Raw genomic sequence first — 23,021 nt, 5'->3', positions numbered from 1 at the left:
GGAAAGAGGAGAAGGATAACTTCAGGTCAGGCAGGCAGGCGACTGAATGGGGACTGATGGGGACTGGGGCTGCTGGCTGTGGCTGAATGTGGCTGGCTGATTGCTTGTATGTCTTGGCCTCGCCGGCTGGCCAGGCACTCACCTTTTAAGTTAACCACAGCTCTCCAAACAAGAGAAAGATAGCAGCAGGTGGTGGGACACAGTGGGGTGGATGCCAGAGGTTACACCATCTGAGAATAAAAACCGTACGGGAAACTTGAAATGGGCTTCTTCTGCCAGGCTGGCAGGGGCTGGAGGGAGGACTTGAACCAATAGCAAGGCACTTCGGGTGGAAGCGCTTCAGGAAATGCAATATTGTCTGTGGCAGCTAAGCTTTATCCTTGTTTGGAAAACAGTGCCTCACTTAAACTACTTTTCCCTGCTTCAGGCAGACAGTAGGCTTTTTGCCGTGCATTAAGAGGGCAACAATGTTGGAAAAGGGAGTGAAATCTAGGGGTTTCTGAGGATGAAAAAGAAATTGGGATGGGATCACCTTCAGATCCCAGGACCAGACTTTTTAAGAGACTCTGAACATGTGGCTCCAGAGAATAACATATTTGAACTCTGCAATCCAGAAGAAGATAAAGAGATAAGATCACTCAAAACTAGCATAGTAGAGCTACAGGACAAGTCATTCTAAAGAATCACCAAATGTTCTTCTTGGGAGCAATTAATTATGAGCATAGCCAAAATCTTGCACTTCATCAAATATAAGAATAATGAACCTCGGCACCCACTTCAGAACTGAAACCAACAAGCAAGCTCACTCTCAGTGCTCACAGCCAAGCAGCAACCTCAAGTTGTTTGGAGAACTGCTAAACTTATAGAAGCAAGGGAAATTGAGAATGTAGAACAACTTCCAGCAGCACAACCAGCAATATCAGAAGCTCTCATACGAGAAGAACAGCACCGAGTTATGGTCCTTTCTCCAGCCTCCTTCAACAACTATTTACAATAAACAGGCTAAACCTGTGGCGTGGAGTACAGAGGCAGCATGTCAGAAAGACCAGAGAGTGACAGAGAGTGAGTGAGTGAGTGAGTGAGAGAGAGAGAGAGAGAGAGAGAGAGAGAGAGAGAGAGAAAAGGGAGGGAGGTGGCACAGATGGGTCAGAAAGTGGAGAGACTAAGACTTGGCCTAGCAGCCAAGGGTGGATGCCCCTTTGGGGAATTAGTGTTCTCACGCCGGGTAGAGGCTTGGCTCTGTTACACTAGCATGTGCCGCGGCACCACATGTGAGTTGAAAGAGAAAGTTAGTTTCGCTTGAGTTTTGGGAAAGAAAGAGAACCTCTTTTAGATGGGATAAAAGAAAGAAAAGAGAAGTTCTCAGAGCAAGTGAGCCAGCCTGCCATGCTGACTTACTCACTGCACGTTGGAGTCAAGATCCGAAAAGCCCAGGAGTGGGATATTGATTTAAGGAACAACAGCGGTTCCACTGTAGCAGTGTTCAGCTGGCTGTGTTGAGTGCTGGTAGATAGACATCTGAGGTACCAGAGGAACCACCAGGCTCAGCAGGGCTGTGGAAGTACTAACAGCCTCGGTTGCCTCCAGGAAGGGATGAGCACCAAGACCAGGTGAGACATGATGTCCCACTCAGCTTTGTCAGATGGCACATGCTGGGACAATCACTTGCTAATGACTGACTGTGGATCACTTTCTGCTACTCCATCAACCATTGGAGCATTAGGAAATTGGAGTTCCAATGATGTTGACATCTTGAAGGAGTTTGTGTTTGGGGACCTCCTCCTTGGCCTGCTTGCTCTTCAGAAGTCTTCCACCATTGACGCTGCAATGGAAGTAACCCGCTATTTTGCGGCACTGTTTGATAAGCTCTCTAATCTGCCAGATGTTGCTTGGGAGTTTGTTAATCTCCTTCATAAATAGGCTTAACCCATCACGGACAATTGCCAGACATGACATGCCTGGTAAACCAATGTCTTTGACTGCCCATTGACCCTGGAAACTAACACCACAAAACCAGCCATTAGCATAAGCAGCCCCCTCTCAGGAAGCCATGTATCAATCATGCGTTCTATGACCTCAGTGAGCTGCACAGCAGTGTGGGCCTCATCCATGACTTCAACATGGAGCATGGCCCAGTGATGCTGTCATGTTCCCCTCTCTCTCTCACCAATGCGCAGTCAGAGAGAATAAGAATAGGCTGCACCAGTGCAAGTCCAAAGGTCTGTAGTGAAGTGGCTGAAGGTTTGGCTGGCACTGTCCAGCAACTTCTCCAGCAGATCCCTGTGTGGGAGAATGCAGTGTAGGAGGGGATCTTGTAGTGGGAAGCCAGGTCCTCAAGGAAGCACCGAAACCCTGTCCACTCTACCATGTGGAAGGCCTTGTCGTCCAGAGCCATTAACTCTCCTATCCACCGGGTTATCTCAGAGCGGGTGGCTTCACATTTGTTCTGTTCCTGCCCCTGGACATGCTCCACTTATCAAGGGTGGACTGCCTCTTATCCCTCACACTCCCAACAGCAGGGGAACTAATACAGCTGCTGCTACTGCCACCCCCAGTCCCAGACTCATCTGCAATTTGCATGCTGTGGTGCCTCGTTACAGATTCCACAACCCACTGGTTGAGAGATGCTTCCCGTCTTTTCACCGGCTCACTTTGGCATTGCGTGCATGCACACTGCGTGCTTGGAATTGGCTGGATTGAGGTGGAAGTGGTCCCAAGTGGGGGAACGATACCTTCCAGGTGCTTTGTGTGTGTGTGTGTGTGGGGGGGGGGACCGCTGGCTGGGAAGGGCCAGATGCAGCTGGAGACAGCAACGATGCAGGTGGGAATGCATCTCTGAATGCACCCCAGAAACAGAGGCAACCACCACCATCTCCTCCTCCATCTCCACCTGCTCCTCCTGCACAATATCCACTTACCTGTCCCCACTGGGACTACTGGTGGGAGTTTGAAATAAAATGAAGGCAGAGAGCACAGAGATAAATATTTAAATTAAATAAATTAAACAACAGAAAGAACTGATGGAATTTTAAAGGATAGGATTGGTAGAGGAAGGCTACTCAGACTTTGATAGGTGATGTTTTGCTGGTACTGTACAATTCTTATGAATACAAATAAAGTAGAGTCTCACTTATCCAACATAAGCGGGCCGGCAGAACATTGGATAAGCTAATATGTTGGATAATAAGGAGGGATTAAGGAAAACATCAAATTACATTAGGATTTTACAAATTAAGCACGGAAACATCATGTTTTACAACAAATTTGACAGAAAAACCAGTTCAATACACGGTAACACTATGTAGTAATTGTAGTGTCTCAGAGACCTCTGAGTCATGACCCCGTCTCCATTACGGAGCAGACTGAAGAAGAGATGGGGTTTCTGCCATTTCCGCACGATTCCGCTCCCTTCCAGATGTCCCCTGTTGACAGTTTTAGCCCACAGTTAATAAAAAAGGGCCTTGACTCACAGCCCGGTTCTCCAGAGAGTGCTAGGTTTGACCGCAAATTGTTTTGGGAGGCTTCGTGCGCGGAAAAGCAGATTTTGAGGAGGAGCGCTAGATTAGCGGAGAAAACAAGCGTTAATTAAGCCGGTTCCCTTGAGAGTCCTCAAGGAGGATTGCAGCTGGCAAGTTGTTTGACTTTAGGCATTTTCCCTTGGGAAAGAGTTCAGACACCTGGCTGGAGAGGAGAGCAAAGTCCCATAAAAGTTCTGGGCACCAACTGGCCTTTGCGGTGTTCAACGTGTCAGTTGAGGGATTCACATCGACTCTAGTTCTGCAGCGCGCTACTCTCGAGTAGACCGGCATTGTATCTCATCTCCCTGTCAAGCCTGGATAGCGATTCAGCTTTACCACGACTAATTCTGCCTTGCCTTGCATCCTAGCCTCGGATTGAGCCCTGGAGCTCTTGACAGATCTTGCCTTAATCCCCACTCAAACAGCCTGGAGGTTTGAGTGTGTTTCAGTTGTTGGATTTAAAACTTTGAACTCTAATACTGGACATCTACTTTCACATTACTGGACTATATTTGACCTTTCCTGAAAGGTCTACTGCTGGCCTATATACTCTGCTTATTTTTAGTTGTCTCCTTTATTTCCTTAATAAAGATATTAGACTGTTTATTGGCCTTCGTGTCTGATTCCCAGTGCTCACGCTGCCTGAGGTGTCACAGTAATTACTGTATTTACGAATTTAGCACTAAAATATCACAATATATCGAAAACATTTTCTACAAAAATATTGACTACTAAAAGGCAGACTGCGTTGGATAATCCAGAATGTTGGATAAGTGAATGTTGGATATGTGAGACGTTACTGTAATGATAACAATAATATTTTATTTCCTGATGGAGGTTGGAGTAGAGAGAGACAATGGGTTCTGTTGGCAAAGCTTCCACAGAAGCCCAATAGTTTTATTATTTTTAGGCAACAGCCAAATTATTAATATTATTAAATGAAGTAAAGAGGGCAAAGAGCACAGAGAGAAATATAATAAAACAACAGAGAGAACTTATGATGAGATTGCAAAGGAAGGACATTATTAAATATTGGTGGTAGGTTTAGGTAGGTGGGTACTAAGTAGGTATTTTTTCTGAGAATGAGGCTTTGCTGTTTTCTGAAATTCTTGATGATGATGATGATAATAATAATAATAATAATAATAATTTAAAAGCACTTTCTGAAAGAAAGGAGGGAGGGGAAAAAATAGAAGGAGAGAAGAGAACAAGCTAAAGGCTTTAGTAAAGGCTAAAGGGAGACTCAAAGCCATCCTAAAAGAAAAGCACACTCAACCCCCTAAGTCCCCAAATGCTGCGCACCCACCCACCTGTACTTTCCAACTCCCAGTCTCTAAATAAAAAGTCAAGGAAATAAAGAAAGGGGGGCCGGGCTGTGGCGCAGGCTGGTTAGCAGCCAGCTGCAATTAATCACTCTGACCAAGAGGTCATGAGTTCGAGGCCAGCCCGTGTCGGGGTGAGCACCCAACAATTAAAAATAAAATATAGCCCCTGCTCATTGCTGACCTAAGCAACCCAAAAGATAGTAGCATCTATCAAGTAGGAAATTTAGGTACCACTTATATGTGGGAAGGCTAATTTATGACACCATAAAAATCATCCAGTCGCCGTTGGAATGAGGAAGTTGCCGTCGCAATGGATGATGAAGCAGCTGCTCCCCCTGTGGCCGGAATCAAGCATACCCTCAGGAAGCTGGAAGCTGGAGAAGGTTTAAATTGCCTCTGCGTCTGTCTCTGTCTCTGTTCTATGTTATATGGCATTGAATGTTTGCCTTATATGTGTACAATGTGATCCGCCCTGAGTCCCCTTCGGGATGAGAAGGGCGGAATATAAATACTGTAAATAATAAATAAATAATAAATAAGATCTAGGAAAATCAGAAAATAAAATTAGATTCAATGCGTGCCACATGATCTTGATTCGAACCAAAGATAGTTGCGACTGGCAGCCGTGTGGTCTGTTTTGATAAAAAAAAACAAAAACGTGGTGGCAGAGCTCTTGCCATTACGGGTGTCCAAACAAGCCGAACAAGCCAAAACAGCCGAATGCAAATGTCCAAAACAAAATTGTACACAATATTAACCATTTCTACTATTATGTCATCTTTGAAATGTATCTTGATTGCACCCTTGTGATCCCTTCCCCCAAAGTAACTAATCAGAAGTAACATGATCAATTGTTGCTTATTATGTTCATGCTCTGATCAGTCTGTAAACTGTGTTACTGAAAATACTAATTCAGATAGAAAATCTGGTACAGCTTGTCTTAAGAGGGCACTTTCCTGAGTCTGTTTTAATTTAAATAATGAAGGAGATGGAGGACTTTAAAACAGCTGACATTTTATTTAGACTTCATGGGTATGAGAAGGGAACTGTGTGGGATGTAATCTTTTCTTGTCTAATCATGTCAAACATAAAATTGCTAAGGGGCTATGGCTCACATTTCACTAGATATAGTCCACAGCAGAATTTATATTTCAAGCAAATGAGGGCAAGCTCTTTTACTTAATTTGAGTTGGTTGTGTATACAAGTGTGCATCGCACACATCTACCTGAAGTTAGCTTCACACATTTTCACTAACGTGGGGAAAGCGAACATGCCATTGACTTGGCTGTTCTATTTTGGTGTAGCCATAATTTGTTGTTGTTTTGTTTTAAACTCTACTTCCTTTTTAATGTCTCAAGGGAGGAATTCATGCCTCTCTTGTCATGGAATGTGTGAGCTTTCCTGACATTTCAAGCCTGCATATCTTACAGTTGTGGAGATGCATGGGTTTTCCCTTTGGGACTTCAGATGCGAAGCACAAAAGGCAAATAGGCAGAGGGTTTGAACATCTCTTTGGTATGAACCAGTTCCAGAATCCTGCATGAAGGATCTCTTCCATGTTGCCAAGAAATGTTAAAAGAGAAAACCTCTTTTTCTGTGTGTCCTTTGATCATTCTTCCCTAGGCTTCTTTGAGAAATCATTTCTTCAGATTGACAGGGAAATTCAATATTGCCTGAAGAGTTTTGTACATTCACTGTCTGCCCACTGAGCAGCAGGACATTGGAAGAACTGCTTTCACATATGTAGCCTCGAGAAAAGACCCAGCGGGGAAGGAGAGGAATGCTATGTATTTAAATATCTTAGCAAAGAAAGCTGCCGTCTAAAAGCATGGTGTCAAGAATATTATTTATGAATAAAGGCCCGGTCCTAAGACTTATTATACCAGCATTAAGTGCTTGGAACAGATTGTTAGATATGCAACTGAATTATCATAAAAATGGACACCAGTTGGCAAAATTATTGTGGTATTGCCTGTATCTTCAGTGGTTCTTGCTTACCAGAGTCAGTCTTGGATTTCAGGAATCTGTATTTGGTACACTGTTGTTAGTTTACACAGGCATGCTCTAGAATGGTGATTCTCAGCCTGTGGGTCCCCAGATTCTTTGGCCTTCAACTCCCAGAAATCCTAACAGCTGGTAAACTGGCTGGGATTTCTGGGAGTTGTAGGCCAAAACACCTACGGAGCCACAGGTTGAGAACCACTGCTCTAGAATATCTATTCTTCATGTTTCATCAAGCTCCCAAAAATGACTATCTGTTGTTATATTTACTAATAATTTGAAAACCTTTTTCTGCCTGGTTTGAAAGTGCTATTCCTGTTCAATGTATATACTCAGAGTATAAGCCGACCTGAATATAAGCCAAGGCACCAAATTTTACCAAAAAAACCCCTGGGAAAAGTTACTGACTCAAGTATAAGCCGAGGGTGGGAAATGCAGCAGCTACTGGTAAATTTCAAAAATTAAAATAAAAATAGATACCAATACAATTACATTGATTGAGGCATAAATAGGTTAAATTTTGAATATTTACAAAAAACTAATTTAAGATAAGACTGTCCAACTCTAATTAAATCATTATTCTAACCTTTTTCAGTGTAAATGTGCTTATGTATCCTTCCAATAATAATAGAGTAAAATAATAAATGTAATAATAAAAATAGGAGCCCCGGTGGTGAAGTGCGTTAAAGCACTGAGCTGGAGACCGAAAGGTCCCAGGTTCAAACTCCGGCAGCGGCGTGAGCAGCCGCTGTTAGCTCCAGCTCCTGCCAACCTAGCAGTTCGAAAACATGCCAATGTGAGTAGATCAATAATTACTGCTCCGGCGGGAAGGTAACGGCGCTCCATGCAGTCATGCCGGCCACATGACCTTGGAGGTGTCTACGGACAATGCTGGCTCTTCAGCTTAGAAATGGAGATGAGCACCAACTCCCAGAGTCAGACATGACTGGACTTAATATCAGGGGAAATCTTTACCTTTACCTTTAATAATAAAAATAATGAGGGTAAAATAATAAATGTAATAACAATAATACAGTAAAATAATAATTGTAATAATAACACTAATGAGAGTAAAAAATACATGTAATGACAATAAATATAGAGTAAAATAATACATATAATAATAGAGTAAAATAATAAATGTAATAATAACAATAACAAAGTAAAATAATAAATGTAATAATAACACTAATGAGAGTAAAATAATACATGTAACAACAACAATAATCCAATAATCACCATAATTTATTTTAACTACGGTATACATTTTGGGGAAAGTGCTGTGTGTATGTGAATAAAGAAAAGTGGGAAAGACTGGCTTGGGAAGGAGGTGGGAAAGAAGGACTGGAAATGGGAAAAAGTTTGGAATGGGAAGGGATGGTTGAAAAAATGGGAAAATGAGGTGGAAAAGGGGTAGCTGGAAAAGTAGGACAGATTGGGTGGGAAAGGAGAAACTTGGGAAGGGGGAATGACTAAGGTGTGAAAGGGGGCTGGAAATTGGGAAAGGTTGGGAGATATTTGGTATTTTCACAGTATTGCACACTTCAAGTAGTAATAATTGGAATTAAATCCATTCTAGTGCCAGGTTGTAACACCACAAAATGTGGAAAGGTTAAAGGGAAGAATTAAATTAAGAAATGCCTTCTTAAAGGCAATGTAGGTTCCAGCAACTAAACAACAAGAGTAGGTTATATTTTCAGATGAGATGGGGCAAATCATTTATTTTTGTCCATCTTCTGAACAAATTTAAGTATAGGAGAGCTCTTTTAAGGAGGGACCATAGTGCATGAAGGAGCAAATGCTTTTGTGTTCATAAGATTCCAGATGCGGTCCTTGACATTTTTTGTTCAGATATGATACAAGAGACATATTGTGCCTGACTAGTAGTCAATCTCATCAGGCATGAAGCAGCTTCATATGTTCCTTTCCGTCAGTATTGCAAATAGTTGTGCTACTCTAATTCCACCTGCACAAACTTACTCTTCTGTGGACTTGCAATTGAAGTGACTTGAAGCTGTTTGGAGTTTGTTAGTAATTTAAAAAAAAATGATCTTTCTTTTTATAAAGTTCAATGTGTTATGCCAGAAGCTGTTGGACATTGGCCAACACATTAGTGTTGGGATCAGGCGTGTGTTTGCACTGCTTCGTTTTACTTCTCTCGAGACAATGTGACACCCACTAAATATAGACTTGTGTAAACTTAGGCCATCTGTTAAATTCATAAATGCATGTTTTTTATTAATTCACTTAGCCTGACATTATCTGTAGTCATGGGCCGCAGAGCACAATTTCTTGAGGTCAATAGTAACACCCTTGTTGATTTTAATTAATTTGGATATTTATTCTTCCCCCATTTTTTGTTACGACACATAGATTTTTTTAGGGGAAATAGTTGGTTTTATTTTCCTAATTAATTTTTTCCTTCCTATCTTGAGTGGCATTCTACCCCCTGTGCCTCCTGCTATCATAGACCTACCAAAGAAACAGAAAAATGGCATCCTTGTTATGAATAACTTTTCATTAACTTTAAAGCATATGTTATTTTTATTGCAATTTCAGTGTGGGAGGTATAGCAGAACTTTCACATAACAACATTTAGACATACAGACATACAGATTTTATGCAACTGTACACAGGATTCACAAACAACCTACTTACATTGGCTAACGAACAGACAAAGGGATGTTACATTTTCACTCAGCATTCACACACATGTACATGCATTCATCTTCATGCACACATTCAAATATTACCATATTCTTTCTCCCTCCTTGGAGAAGCACCTGCTTAAACCACGCTTTCTGTCATATGATCATTTATATAGCAATATTTTGCTGATGTTGTCCCAAAGTTGTAAATGAATGATGTATGTCTTCCATCCTGGAATATCCTGGCTCTATCTCAGTTTCCTTGACCAGACGTTGACTCTTCTTGATTGCTGTTGGCCTTGTGTTGACTTCCTTAACATCCTTAACTTAAAAGAACCATTGTCTCTGCTCCAAAAGTTCATCAAGTCAACAAATGTTGACAGATGTAAACAGATGTAAACATTTCTTGGTCACAGTTCTTATCACAGTTTTTCAGGCAGGTCAACTATTTTACGTCTCATTATAATTCAGCAAGCAGGTAGTTAGTAATTGCAGGCCTTAATATTTTTGAATGGTGTCTCCGAAATTATTAGTTCTCATTCATACATCTTCCATTCAGTTCCATTCAAACCATATATTAATATTTCTTGACATTATATATTTCATGACATCCTTACCAAAATGATTACTTGGCACATTATAATGCTATCAACTTAGCAAAGGTGTTAAATCAGTTCACATGGCGCCCAGATTCTCTTTATGATCAGTTCACAGATGCCCTTCAGCCAGTCCATTTATGCTGTTTGTGAATACACAGGATAGAACTATAATGAAGGCAAGTATAGTAAGACCCCCAAGACCTCAATTAGAGAGCTCCTCTAGAACCTCATTAAATTTCAAACTCATGGGATGAAGTCATGGCAGTTAAAGTAGAATAACAGTGCTATAATTACATTATGTGAATGGGCCCCTAGATTGCCTTTCTCAGCTCTTTTTATGGGAATGGGTGATTTATTTCTGTTTGACACTATTGAGGACAAGAGAAGACAAGAACATTTTCATTGTGAGAAGAAAGTAGACCCAGTAAGAAGGAAGCAGATACCAGGAAAGGAGTAATGCTAGAGAAATGAGGAGGCTGGTTGTTAGCTTCAGCAGACTAATTTACCACAGCATCTGGCTGCTAGCTTCAGCAGACTAATTGTCCACAACCTTGGAGGGGGAAGCACCAGCAAGTAGGCTTGCGAGAGTTGATGGGTGTGTGTGAAGGCAGTAGAGTTGGTCAGCTTGGCTTTATTGGTCAGGCAGGGCAGGGTCCTGCCAAGTAGAAGCTATTCCAGACTGGTGGGTGAATGTATTAGGAAAGGCAACAGCCTCATGAGACCTCCTGGTGCCAGCCAAGTGCATTGGTAGCCAGACATCTATCAACCACTCCTTACAGATTACAGCCAGAGGGCTGTTTCCAGACTGGCCGACCTGCTTGGTTGATTGGTTGATATCTATCTATCTATCTATCTATCTATCTATCTATCTATCTATCTATCTATCTATCTATCTATCTATGTTTTTATCCTGCTGTTCAGCTGGAAAGACTCTCAGGGTAGTTTACTAATTAAAAATTTCATAGTTTCCTGTTCTTTAAATTACTACTACATAAGACAGGACATATAGGTCCCTTCTATACTGCCATATAAAATCCAGATTATCTGCTTTGATAACCTGGGTTATATGGCAGTGTAGAAGGGGCCCTAGAGCAGTGGTTATCAACCTGGGGCCCCCGGATGTTTTTGGCCTTCAACACCCAGAAATCCTAACAGCTAGTAAACTGGCTGGGATTTCTGGGAGTTGTAGGCCAAAAACATCTGGGGACCCCAGGTGCCCTAAAGAAAAGGAAGCGGCAGTCGGACAGGAAATTAAGTCCAACAGACGTTGCCTATCTGGCTATAGCAATGGTTCTCAACCTGGGGTCCCCAGATGTTTTTGGCCTACAACTCCCAGAAATCCCAGCTAGTTTATCAGCTGTTAGGATTTCTGGGAGTTGAAGACCAAAAACATCTGGGGACCCCAGGTTGAGAATCACTGGGCTATAGTATGATAGTTGTGGTGGTTTTCTGGAGCTGCTGTGATAGACGTGATGGAGCTGTGCCTTCTTATTCTGGTATCCCTTTAAAGGACAAGTAGTTCCATTTGGATGGAGTGTGGGGTTATGTAGCAATTTTCCAGCCTGCATGGTGAAGGTAAATATGTGTGTCCAGGGATGGCAAGATCTAAGGGAGGGCTTTTTGTTTCGAATTGGAGAAAGATAGAGGCCAGCCCAGGCCCATGATGAAATGAGTCCTCTGAAGTATTAATGTGATCTGCAGTGATCAGTAAAGCATTTTGGAACTCCATCTTACAGTGTAAACATATGGATTTCAAGGAATAGTGAAAATATAGTTTCCACTCCCAGGGAAGAATGTTACAATTATGGTACAATTTGTAATTACTTTCTGAATCAGCTGTACCATACACTTTTTTTTTACTAATTCATGTTTCAGCATGTAAAGGCTCTTCTTATTGCACTTCCTACATTACTTCCTGATTTTCTTTCCTTTTTCTGTAGGAAAAAAAGGAAAATCTTTCCCCCCCATAGTGTAATGCATTCTGAAATTTTTACATCTCTGTTTCTGACTGTGTCTCACTATCTTTTACTCACAGATATATCAGGAAAAGAGAGACTTATACACCATAGAAGCCAATAATGCACAGCAGCTGGTGGAAAGTGCAGCCCGTGATATTGAAAAACTCCTTAGTAACAGATCAACAGCTCTGGTGGTAAGTCTAGGACAATCTTTCCTCCTCTTCTTCCTCCTCCCCCTCCATCATTGTATCTCGTGCGCTCACGTTCTACTCAAATGTTCATGTTGAGTTGATGCATGTTTGCTAATTTTTCTCTATTTGTCAAGTCTTGAGCAGTGTCATCCTGGATGAGATGGGTATAGAATGATGACATCTGATTACTGTGATAGAAAATCATCTTATTAGCTAGCTAGTGGAAGGTTGACACTTGTGTTACTGATTGACAGATTGGGAAACTCTTCCCAAATGGCTAACAGCTGCATAAGTAGGTTGCAGTGCAATCTTCCATAGGTGCCTGTGACATGAACGTGCTTAGACTAATTAAAAAACCCAGCCACTGTAAAGAGTGAATAAAACCAGTTAATTGTCTTGGGTGGCCGAATGGCAAAAATTCTGCTAGGTATGAGTCAAACTGTAGAGATTAAAAGAAGGAGAAACATTCATTTTTGAACATCAATAACAAAGTAGGATTGTTGCATCACTTAAAAATGATTACAGATCTTGGAAAAGTTACTTTTTTAGGGTTACAATTCTCAAGATAGTATTGCTGTTAAGGAAGTTGTGGCCCCCAAAATGACTATGGTGTAATCTGGCCAATATAGTAGAGACATTGGCAAGTGATAATTTTTGGGGCTCTTTTGCAGACAGATAAGTTATATTCACTTTATTCTTACAAAAAGAAACCGCCATGTGTTTTTCTTAAGAGCATCTTTAATACATTGTTTTATCTTGTATATATATGCTGTTGGCATTTTCAATTCTTTAAATGATACACTGTCTTTTGATAATTTTTTTAAGTTGTAAGAAAGTATTTGCTTGCTGAGCAGTTTCATTTTAACTGCTCCTGGTCAAATGGTCCCTGGTCAAGTGGTACCTGGTCAAAGTGGGCCCTGGTCAAAAAAGGGTTGGGAACCACTGTGCTAGCTAGATCATAATATTTGAGTCCTGATTGTTGCTGTTTTCTTAGTCCCACAGAAAGAAACTGTGAAATCAATTAGTTGACTTGCAAACAGTCTCATGTTTAGGTCAGTCTTATAGGATGAAAGTAAAACACAAATGATTATGTTTGTGAAGCACTGGGCATTTCTAAGAGAGAGATCGATTCCAGAAATCATAGCCAATGATTTTCTTGTCAGTGGGGTGTGAAATCAAAGGAAAGTTTTAGTTTCAATAGAGATATCCAAGGTTCTGAACCTATTTTAGGAACAGAGTTAAAGTCACATCAAGTACTGCCCTAATCTGCAATGTTTTCTTTTTGAGGAATGAAGATCTAAGAACATTACATCCATGAAGTAATGGAATTTAAAGCATCTTTAACTTAATGAGAAATGGTTGCTCATTATTTGTAATAAAACAATAATTTAGGGAATCATTTATATATTGGACCATTTTTCTTATCTTCTAATAACAATGGATATGGGTCATGGGGGGGGGGTCTGTCCCAAGTTTGGTCCAAGTCCATCATTCGTGGGAATCACAGTGGTCTGTGGAAGGGGTGGTGGTGAAGGTACTGCAAATCCCATCATCCATGATCCACCCTCCCCCAAACCTCACCAGGATGTAAAGTAGGGGGCCTGTGTGTCAAGTTTGGTCCCGATCTGTCATTGGTGGAGGTCACATTGGTCTGTGGAAGTCAGAGCTAAAGCGGGTGAATGTATTGCAAATCCCATTACCACCAGGGCATAAAGTGGTGGTGGGTCTGTATTTCAAATTTGGCCCAGGTTCATCATTCGTAAGGGTCGCAGTGGTCTGTGGAAGTCAGAGCCTCAGCCAGAATAGAACATCGCTGCCCACAAACTTACAAACATTGACTTTTATTACTATACTAGCTTGGCTACCTGGTGTTGCCCGGGTTATTTGAAAATTTCAGTTTTGTAATTGTACAAAATTCATAAGGTTGTGGGTTCAATACAACTGACACCATGCCAAGTTAACCCTGATAAACTCAATCACTACTTAAAGTTTGTTATGTTGGGCAAGTTTGCTTGGGATGCGTCATTGGTGGGGTTCAGTGTGCTCTCTGGCTGTAAACTACAACTCCTATATGGTGAGTCACCCTCACAAATCCCTCCAGTAGGTTGAGTTAATCATGGAGCTTCTGTGTACCAAGTTTGGTCCAGGTTCATAATTGTTGGAGGTCAGTTTCTCTGGTTGTGGGTGAACTACAGCTCCCAGAAAGGAAGGTCAGTTTCCGCTAAACCCCTCCAGTAATACATTTTCGGCATATTAGATATGTGTGCCAAGTTTGGTCAGGATCCATCAGTGTTTGGGTTCACAGTGCTGTCTGGATGTAGGTGAACTGCAACTCCTCCAAATCAAGGTGAATTTTTACCAATGATCTCCAGTATTTTTTGTTGGTCATGTGGGCTCTGTGTGACAAGTTTGGTCCAATTGCATCTTTGGTGGCGTTCACGGTGCTCACTGATTGCAGATAAACTATAAATCCCAGTACCTACAACTCCAAAATGTCTAGGCTAATTCCTTTCAAATTTGGCCCTATTGGATATGCATGCCAAGTTTGATCCAGATCCAACATTGTTTGGGTTCATAGTGCGCTCTGGATGTAGATGAACTACAACTCCTATAAATCCCTCCAAATACTTCCAGTATTTTTTGTTGGTCATTGTGGTTCTGTGTGCAAAGTTAGTTCCAGGTCCTTCCTTGGTGGAGTTCAGAGTGTCCTTAGATTGCAGGTGAACTATACATCCCAGTATCTAAAACTCCTATAAATCATGGTGAATTCTCCCCAAACCTTTCTAGTATGTTCAGTTGCTGATCAAGTCTTTTGTTTGCTGTGTGCCATAGAAAAGAATAGGAAAGGGTTATGGGAGAGGTAGTGGGTGGGGTCATGCAAATTCTACATCAATGGAGAGAGTAAGAAACACTGGGATGTCTGTGGTGGAGGAAAAACAGAAAATCTAGGATGAAAATTGTCCCTGTATAAAAGCCTTCACTTGGGTGGTAGGAAGCATGGTGTTTGTGGAGGACATTGTAGAGCTCTTGTACATGTTTACGGCACTCTCTATAACCTGCAATGTCATTCAAGGGAGGGCTATTGCTGTTTGTGGAAGTGGGAGCTTGTCTCTGTAAGTGCGCGCACACACACACACACATTTTCATTTTTATTATGAGTGTAGATATAGAAGGGATAGATAGATAGATAGATATAGATAAGATTGGATAACTGTTTTCATGAAGGGTCAAAAATAAGATTGGATTGAGGAGCAGAATTTTTAATTTGAAATTCTCTCCTCCACTATAGGTCTCTTCCTCCATAGTTGGAAAAACTTGTAAGCACCATTACCTAGAGTTGGAATTGAGTGGCCTTCCAGATCCGGGGCTACTAGAACTGTAGCTTCTAGCAGTCCCAACAGCACAGCCAGTTGTGAGGAATGTTTTCAATAGCTTTGAGTCTCTTTTAAGAGAGGAAAGCAGGATAGTAGTAGTAGTAGTAGTAATAATAATAATAGTAATAATAAGTTGCAGTGTATAAAAAACTGGAGGGTGATAGCCATGATCTAGGGATTTTTTTCTTTGTAAACTTGGTTGCTTTTTATAAGCAATATCTCTGATTTGTCAAAAGAAAGTTAATCAGAAATGAGAAAGTACTGAGGATTACTGAGAAGTAAAAGCAGTGAACTGTTAGCATGCTACACACCTTGTTAATTAAATTTTTAAAATATTTATTTTTGATATTGATATAATTCATTGATATTGAAAATACAATGTTCTCATCAAAACAGGAGAAAGATATATATCAAAAGACTAATTTTTTTTTAAAAAAATACCCCAATGTAATATATGCTGGATGTTGGAAGCTCCTGTGAAAGTTCATCACAAAATGTGTTCTCAGTTTTGTGAATGTCAGTTCTAAGGTTCACACCTATCTTCTTTATTGTCAAACGCAAGCACCTTGGCATTTCTCTTTCACTTTTTACTCCTCTTGCTTCTGAAATGATTATTCCACCTTTAAAAATTTGAGGTAGCTTACAGCTTTCCTACATCCAATTGAGATCCCAGTGGTCTACCCAGTGGGCTTAAGGAGTGTCCTCTCAGCACCTTGAGGTAGACTGTTGGGAGTGTGTTAATATTCCCTCCCAATAGAGATCCAGAGAAACCCAAAGGTGGTTTTGTGATATATGTTTGTGATCCTTTGGTGAAAAACTTCATAGAAGTGCATGCCTTTTGTTCATCAAAACAGAACATTATATATCTAATTAGATGCAAAGTGAGCCAAGCCAAAGGTTGCTGAAACTGAACACTTGCTTTGAATGCCAGCAAAATATTTTCTTTTGCTTAGATTGTGAATCAAACAAGAGCAAGGGACCTACAGCAGTTATCAAAGGCAGCAGTGAAGCCATGGCCCTAGTCACAGGGGATTAACATAGGTCAGCCATGCTTTTCATTGTAATTATGTTAACTGCAATGAAAAACAGCAAATTGGTATTACAGTGGCATGACCTGCTTGGGGGCTTTGTGCTGTGCTTAAGTGGAGTTTCCAGAAGTGGAAATGTAGAATTGCACTCAAAACTACCCTAAATTGGAAGATTTAGTCAGAGTTGCAAGAGGTTTCCAGTTTTATCCAATGCTTCCAGACCACTTCTTGACTTGCGAAGATGTCGTCTTCTTTTTCCTTTAGCTTGTTTATCTCATAAATAATTTAAAGTGGTTTATAAAAATGGGCTGCAAAATTTTCAGATATGCCAGAAAGTGAAGGGGTAGAGCATGCAACTCCATCTCAAGATATTTCTACTAACACCTCAAGATCAGCAACAACAATGCCAGAGAAGTAATTCCATAAGCCAAGCTGGTGGATATTTTGTGTCCTTGTTATTCTAGATGCTTATGTTTTTGCATGTTGATAGATATTGCATGTGTGTGACTACTGTGATTGAAACAAAATCTTTCCAAAGCCAGTTCTGACCTTTACTTCAGAAAGAACTTCTTCACTGCTGTCCTGTGTCCATGTATTGGGGCATAAGTTCTATGAAGACCAGTGAAACTTATTTTAAGTAGATATGCACAGGGCATTATTATAGACTTTTGTAAAGGAACCAGTAGGTTGGTTAAATTATTTCATGAGGCTGGCACATCCAGTATGTGATCTGTACAAAATCACTAGCACTGAGCACTGGGCCAGGAATGGAAAGCAGGAGATAAATGAAAAAGGCAGTTGAATGATTTCTGGAGGATCTAGTGCCAAAATAAAGGCCGAACAGAAAGAATAGTACCAGGGCCGGTTGTTACTAGGCGGCCGCTGACGCGGCCGCCTCGGGCGCTGGCTGCTAGGGGCGCTGTCGAGGCGTCGACAGCGACCCGTAGCGCCACCGACGCCTCCGGTGTTTGGCGCGGGCCCGCGGGGCTTCAATCCCCGCGCCCACGCCAAACCGCGACAAGCAGCTAGGCCATTTTGCCCTTAGTCAACAAACTAAGGGCAAAAATGGCCTATCTGTGCTGTGCGCATGCGCACAGCCAGATAAGCCATTTTTGCCCTTAGTTTGTTGACTAAGGGCAAAATGGCCTAGGTGTGCTGTGCGCACGCGCACAGCACAGCTAGGCCATTCGGGCCTTACTTCCTGGTCGCGGCCGGCGATCGCCCGGGCGATCGCCGGCCGCGACCAGGAAGTAAGGCCCGAATGGGCTATCTGCGCTGTGCGCACGGGCATGCCTCTAATATCATTCCCTCCAGTGAGCAGCCGGGCATTATTTCATGGACTATGAACTAGTTGGATGTTGCGGTCCAAGGCACTCTCAGAATTTTTCAATGTCACTGCCTTCCCTTTTTTGGCAGATCTTGTACAACCATGCACGTTTGTGACCTCCATCCAAATGGAGAAATGCAGTTCTGAAATTATTTTTTCTTTTAAAAAAGAAAACAATAATTGGGAAGTGGAATTTTTAAAGAATCTGTTATTATGGTACTTTAAAAATTCAAAACAAAAGGGAAACAAACACAGTAAATTTAGAACAAGTTTGGTCTTTAAAGCACTTATTTCAATGGGAAGCCCACGATCTGTTAACCTACTTCTTTGAATGGGAAACCTACAATCTGCTAAACCACTTCTTTCAATGGGAAAGTTGAATCACACTAGCATGATGGATGCATCTGTAGCATCTGTTGGGGCACTTTAGACTCTTCTTCCTCCACCCTACTTCTGTGCCACCATTTAGTGACCAGTCATCTCCCTTTGGACCTCTTCCATGGCCCAGATCATGAGGTAGCTATTTGTTCTTTGTCACTTCCCTAACTGCTGCAGCTACCTTCTTGCTTCCTGATTGTTGGCTCTCATTGGCCCTGCTAATGCCTACTAAACAAAATCCATCCAACCCATTGTAGACATTTATTTATTTATCTTATTTATATCTTGCCTTTCTCCACATAAGGGCTTCTAACAACCACAGAGTTTAGTCACTGTTTAAAACAAAGCAAATAAAAAAATAAAAATCTCCAGTTAAATAATACTACATGGATTAGGTTGAAATATAATAAATACAATTAAAATACATTTAACCCCCCCCCCCCCCACCCCAAATTCTAGTCAGAACTTTTTGGACATGGGGAAATTTATACAATGGAAGAGGTCCAGTGTGCTATTCTTTATATTTTTTAAGAGGAGCACTAAAAGGGTTTTGCATAATCTCCACTATATCCCACCTGGATGTGTGCTTCTTATTTTCCATATAACAAAATAATGTGAATGTTATGAGCAGAGTAGGCACGTCTTGGCAAATTAGGTTCTTAATTCTTATTTGTCCATCAGTCTAATCCTTTAAAAAAAAAACACCCTGCTGGTTTGTGCACTTGTTAGCCAGACCAAACTCAACCAAAAGAATTTTCAAAATGATCAAATTAAAGAAGCAAATATCTGTTTATTATCTGGAAGATTACTTGAATTCTAGGAATTAGCTTGAAAGTGTGTGCAGATTTGCATAAAATTTGCATAAGCTATTAGATGCACATACTGTACATGCAGGCTTGGAGATAATTATCTCCATATATTTCAGCATAGCAGGGTGACCTGGTGACCTGCCATTTTGCTGTCAAGGTATAAACTGCACATGAGCAACTTCATGTCTTCATACCTCCTTTATATCTCTATCTTTAATCGGGTTTGGACTAGAGAGCCATCAAAAGGAAGGACTTCATTCACTTACATGCTTACTATGACAGCTGTTCAGCAGTGGAATTCTCTGCCTTGGTGTGTGGTGGAGGCTCCTTCTTTGGAAATTTTTAAACAGAGGCTAGATGGCCATTTATCGGGGATGCTTTGAATGCAATTTTCCTGCTTCTTGGCAGGATGTTGGAATGGATGGCTCACAAGATCTCTTCCAACTCTATGCTTCTACACTAGCTTAGGTATCCGGAGATGCCTGAGGTAAGCAATTTGGTAATTTGTAACACAATTTATTTGAAAAAGTCATTGCTTTTGGATTTTCTGAATGGTCCCATGAAGAAAATGTATAAGGATGTTGGTGGACTACAACTCACATCATGCCAGGTTAATCCTCCTAAAATTTACCAGTACTCAAAGTTTGTCATGTTGGGCATGTGTGCCAAGTTTGCTCCAGATCCATCATCGGTGGGGTTCAGTGTGCTTTCTGGCAGCATGGTGAAGTACACCTTCCATCATGTTGGGTCAGTCCTCTCAAAGCCCTCCAGTATGTTCTGTTGCTCTTGGGAGTTCTATGTGCCCAATTTGATCCAGATCTGTCATCAGTGGGGCTCAGATGCGGGATGAACTACAACTCCCAGTGATTGGGTACTCCCAATCAGTACCCTCAACCCCCCTCAGTATGTTCTGTTGGACATAGGGGTTCTGTGTGCCAAGTTTAATCCAGATCAGTCATTGGTGGGATTCAGAGAGCTCTTTTGATGCAGGGTGAACTACAACTCTAGCCATGGTGGATCAGTCCCCACAAAATCTCCACAAAGCCCTCCAGTATGTTCTGTTGGTCAGGGGGATTTTTGTGCCAAATTTGGTGGGGATGGGGGTCACAGTGGTCTCTGGAAGTGAAATCTGGAAATCGGCCACAAACATAAATTGTTGCCCACAAACACGCACGCACACACACACACACACACACACACACTTTAATATATACATCTCAGACACAGTGACTCAGGTGCATAGTCATCAAGTAGACACAAAGCAGCTTTGAGTCTCCTTTGTGGAGAGAAGAAGTGTGGTATAAACAAACATAATAACAATAATCTGGAAATAAATCCACAACAGCATTAAATTAGAGTTATCATGTGTCTGAAGATCTTATTCCATGGCTTATTAGAGGAACTTTAAAAAGATTTTGTGGCAAAGAGAAAGGAGTGCCAAGGGGAAGTACTTGCTGCTCACTTCCCAAAAATGTAATCAGAAATGTGATGGGATGAGGTTATTGCACATAAGCTCCTTTTTTTTGTTGTGCTCCAAAATAATACAATGTATTTTTTAGTTGTGTGAAAATAATTTATTTTATACACTTTTTCCAAATTGAAATTATGTAGAGCATCGTGTCACCACTTATACAATGTACAATCTGCAAAGTATCAAAAATGTTAATACTTCTGTGATCCTCTGAAGATGCCAGGTACAGATGCAGGTGAAACATCAGGAGAAAATGCTGCTAGAACATGGCTGTACAGCCTGGAAACCACACAACACTCCAGTGATGCTATTGTTATGGAAACTAAACCCTGTACAGAAACTGAGCCCTGTTCACCCACTGACTTACAGAAATAGACAATGAGGAAAAGGGAGAAAGAAATGAAGCAATCCAGCCAAAATGGAGATATGCAGTCATACTTCAGTTATAGAATGAATGAACATTCTTATCATCACAGTAAATTCATTAAGTCTTTTAACCAACCAGATATGTGATAAGGAATCACTGCATTTATTAAGAGCTGTGCTGATGATCAGCATGCAAAACAACGCCCAACCTAGCGGTTCCTTGACAGACTGTCCCCTTCTCAGTAGCAGCTGCTTACCAAAGATGAGCTGAGATTGTTGTCGGCCTTTGTGGTTTAGTTAGAGCTCACAGATGCCAGGACGCCTGTCTTGTCTGTTGGTGATGCTTGTGTCAGCTGGCAGTGTGCGGCAAAGCTGCTCTGTCACCCACTGCCCCTTCTGTCTGTAACCCTTTGCCACATTAAGAATCTGACATTGGTAAAGCCTAGTTAGAAGAGAGAGCCAGGTGGTATGCTGCCTCTTTCCTTCCTTCTTTCTTTTGGTTGAAGTAGCTTCATGACTACTTGCCATTATCTATGTGACGTGACGAGGCTGCAACTGGCATAGCTAGTCTGCCTAGAAACCAATTAACTGACTTAGCCTGGGGGAGACTTTTCAGCAGATCCTCAATTCTGTTTCCTGTGGAGTGGAGACTGCCTGCCCTGTGAAGAATGGCTGCTTCTCGGTTATCCCAGTTGGCTCATAAACCACATCCAAGGAGGTTGGAGGCAGCCAGCCCTTGTTTTCCATCCCGGGAGGCATTTTATCAGCAGCAATTGGGGAGGGGAGATCATTCTGCCTCCATGGTTAAGAGAATAATATCTCAAGGAACATAAATCTCTGGTGCAAACCTTTTTAGGGGAGAAAGATTGAAGAAAGTTCCATGCATTACCCAGAGTGAAACTCATTGTTTACGCCATAGTGAACATTAAAAAGAAAGTAGTGGCCACTGCCTGCTCTTTGACCCCTGTGGCATACCTGTCTAAGAATGGATTTATGACATCCATGGTCTCCATTTTCAGATGGATATATGAATTGCCTTTGGCAAAAGTATATGAAATGCATGTATTAACTGACCTATATCTTGAACTAGGTCCAGAAAAAGGTATCAGAGGAGGGGAAGACGATATTTCACTCTGGACAATAAAAGTACAAGCTTCATTATTGGATAGCACCTTATGTGTACAATCAAAGGGAACTTTGTCCATGATTACTTGCAATGTGGTACAGATTGGATCCTGGAATGTGTGGGAAATAGGGCTAAAGTCCCTGATCCCAAGACTAGGCTTGCAGAGCTAGACTCTCCTCTGAAATGATCAGGCAGATCTGACCACCAAGTCTGCTTTGTAGTTGGATATCCTCAGTAATTATCAGTCAGGACCATGCTGCATACAGCATATCAAACACACACACACACAAAGATTGAAAAATCTGTGTACTGGAGGTTTCACAGGAATTACAATGACTGCATTCAATCTATCCTATGAATACTTACTTGGGTTCAAAGGATTTTAAAATACACATTCTTAGAGTGTTTACATTTAAGGATGCTTGAATGAGTTATTTGCTCTCCTACTGACTGTGCCTTCTATACCTTAATCTTGGTAGATATGTGTGTTTCTCCTTCATGGTCTCTGGTAAAATGAGGACATGTGGTAGTTGATGCATTTGTGCAGCAATCAATGGAACCTTCTGGAAAGCTTTTAGGCTTGCAGCCACTGGCCCACCCACATTCCCCAGGAGGCAATATAGGCCTTGGGAGGGGCTGTAGCCCTTAGTTCCTTTTTTCCACGGCCTTTGCAGCAGCAAATTCAAAACTTTGGATTTGGTTTGTTTACTGGATTACCTAACGAAAGCAAGCGGCCAAGCACAACTCACACCCCCTCACCTGTGCAGAAGCCAGCAAAGAAGAAACGCAAAATGCAGTGGGTGTAGGAACTGCAGGACTGGTCCATGGTGCAGCCATGCCTGGCCACGTCTCTCCTCTCTGAGGTGTGTGTACAGCTTCCCGTGGTGACTGGAAGTGGGGG

The 23,021-nt window shown here is 41.6% G+C and overlaps 1 protein-coding gene across 5 annotated transcripts in view; it reads left to right on the top strand.

Moving 5' to 3' along the window:
- cacna2d1 (calcium voltage-gated channel auxiliary subunit alpha2delta 1) overlaps positions 1-23,021 on the top strand; it is a 574,720-nt gene that overhangs the window by 138,075 nt on the left and 413,624 nt on the right. For all 5 annotated transcript variants that reach the window (XM_008111505.3, XM_008111506.3, XM_062981743.1 and 2 more), the window contains one exon: positions 12,128-12,244. In XM_008111505.3, coding sequence (XP_008109712.1) covers positions 12,128-12,244 — 117 coding nt within the window. The remainder of the gene's footprint in view (positions 1-12,127; positions 12,245-23,021) is intronic.

This window comes from Anolis carolinensis, chromosome 5, assembly GCF_035594765.1.
Source record: "Anolis carolinensis isolate JA03-04 chromosome 5, rAnoCar3.1.pri, whole genome shotgun sequence".
NCBI classification, from domain to species: Eukaryota; Metazoa; Chordata; class Lepidosauria; order Squamata; family Dactyloidae; genus Anolis; species Anolis carolinensis.
The sequence above is the reverse complement of the archived record's forward strand: the minus strand, read 5'-3'. Positions and strand labels throughout refer to the sequence as shown.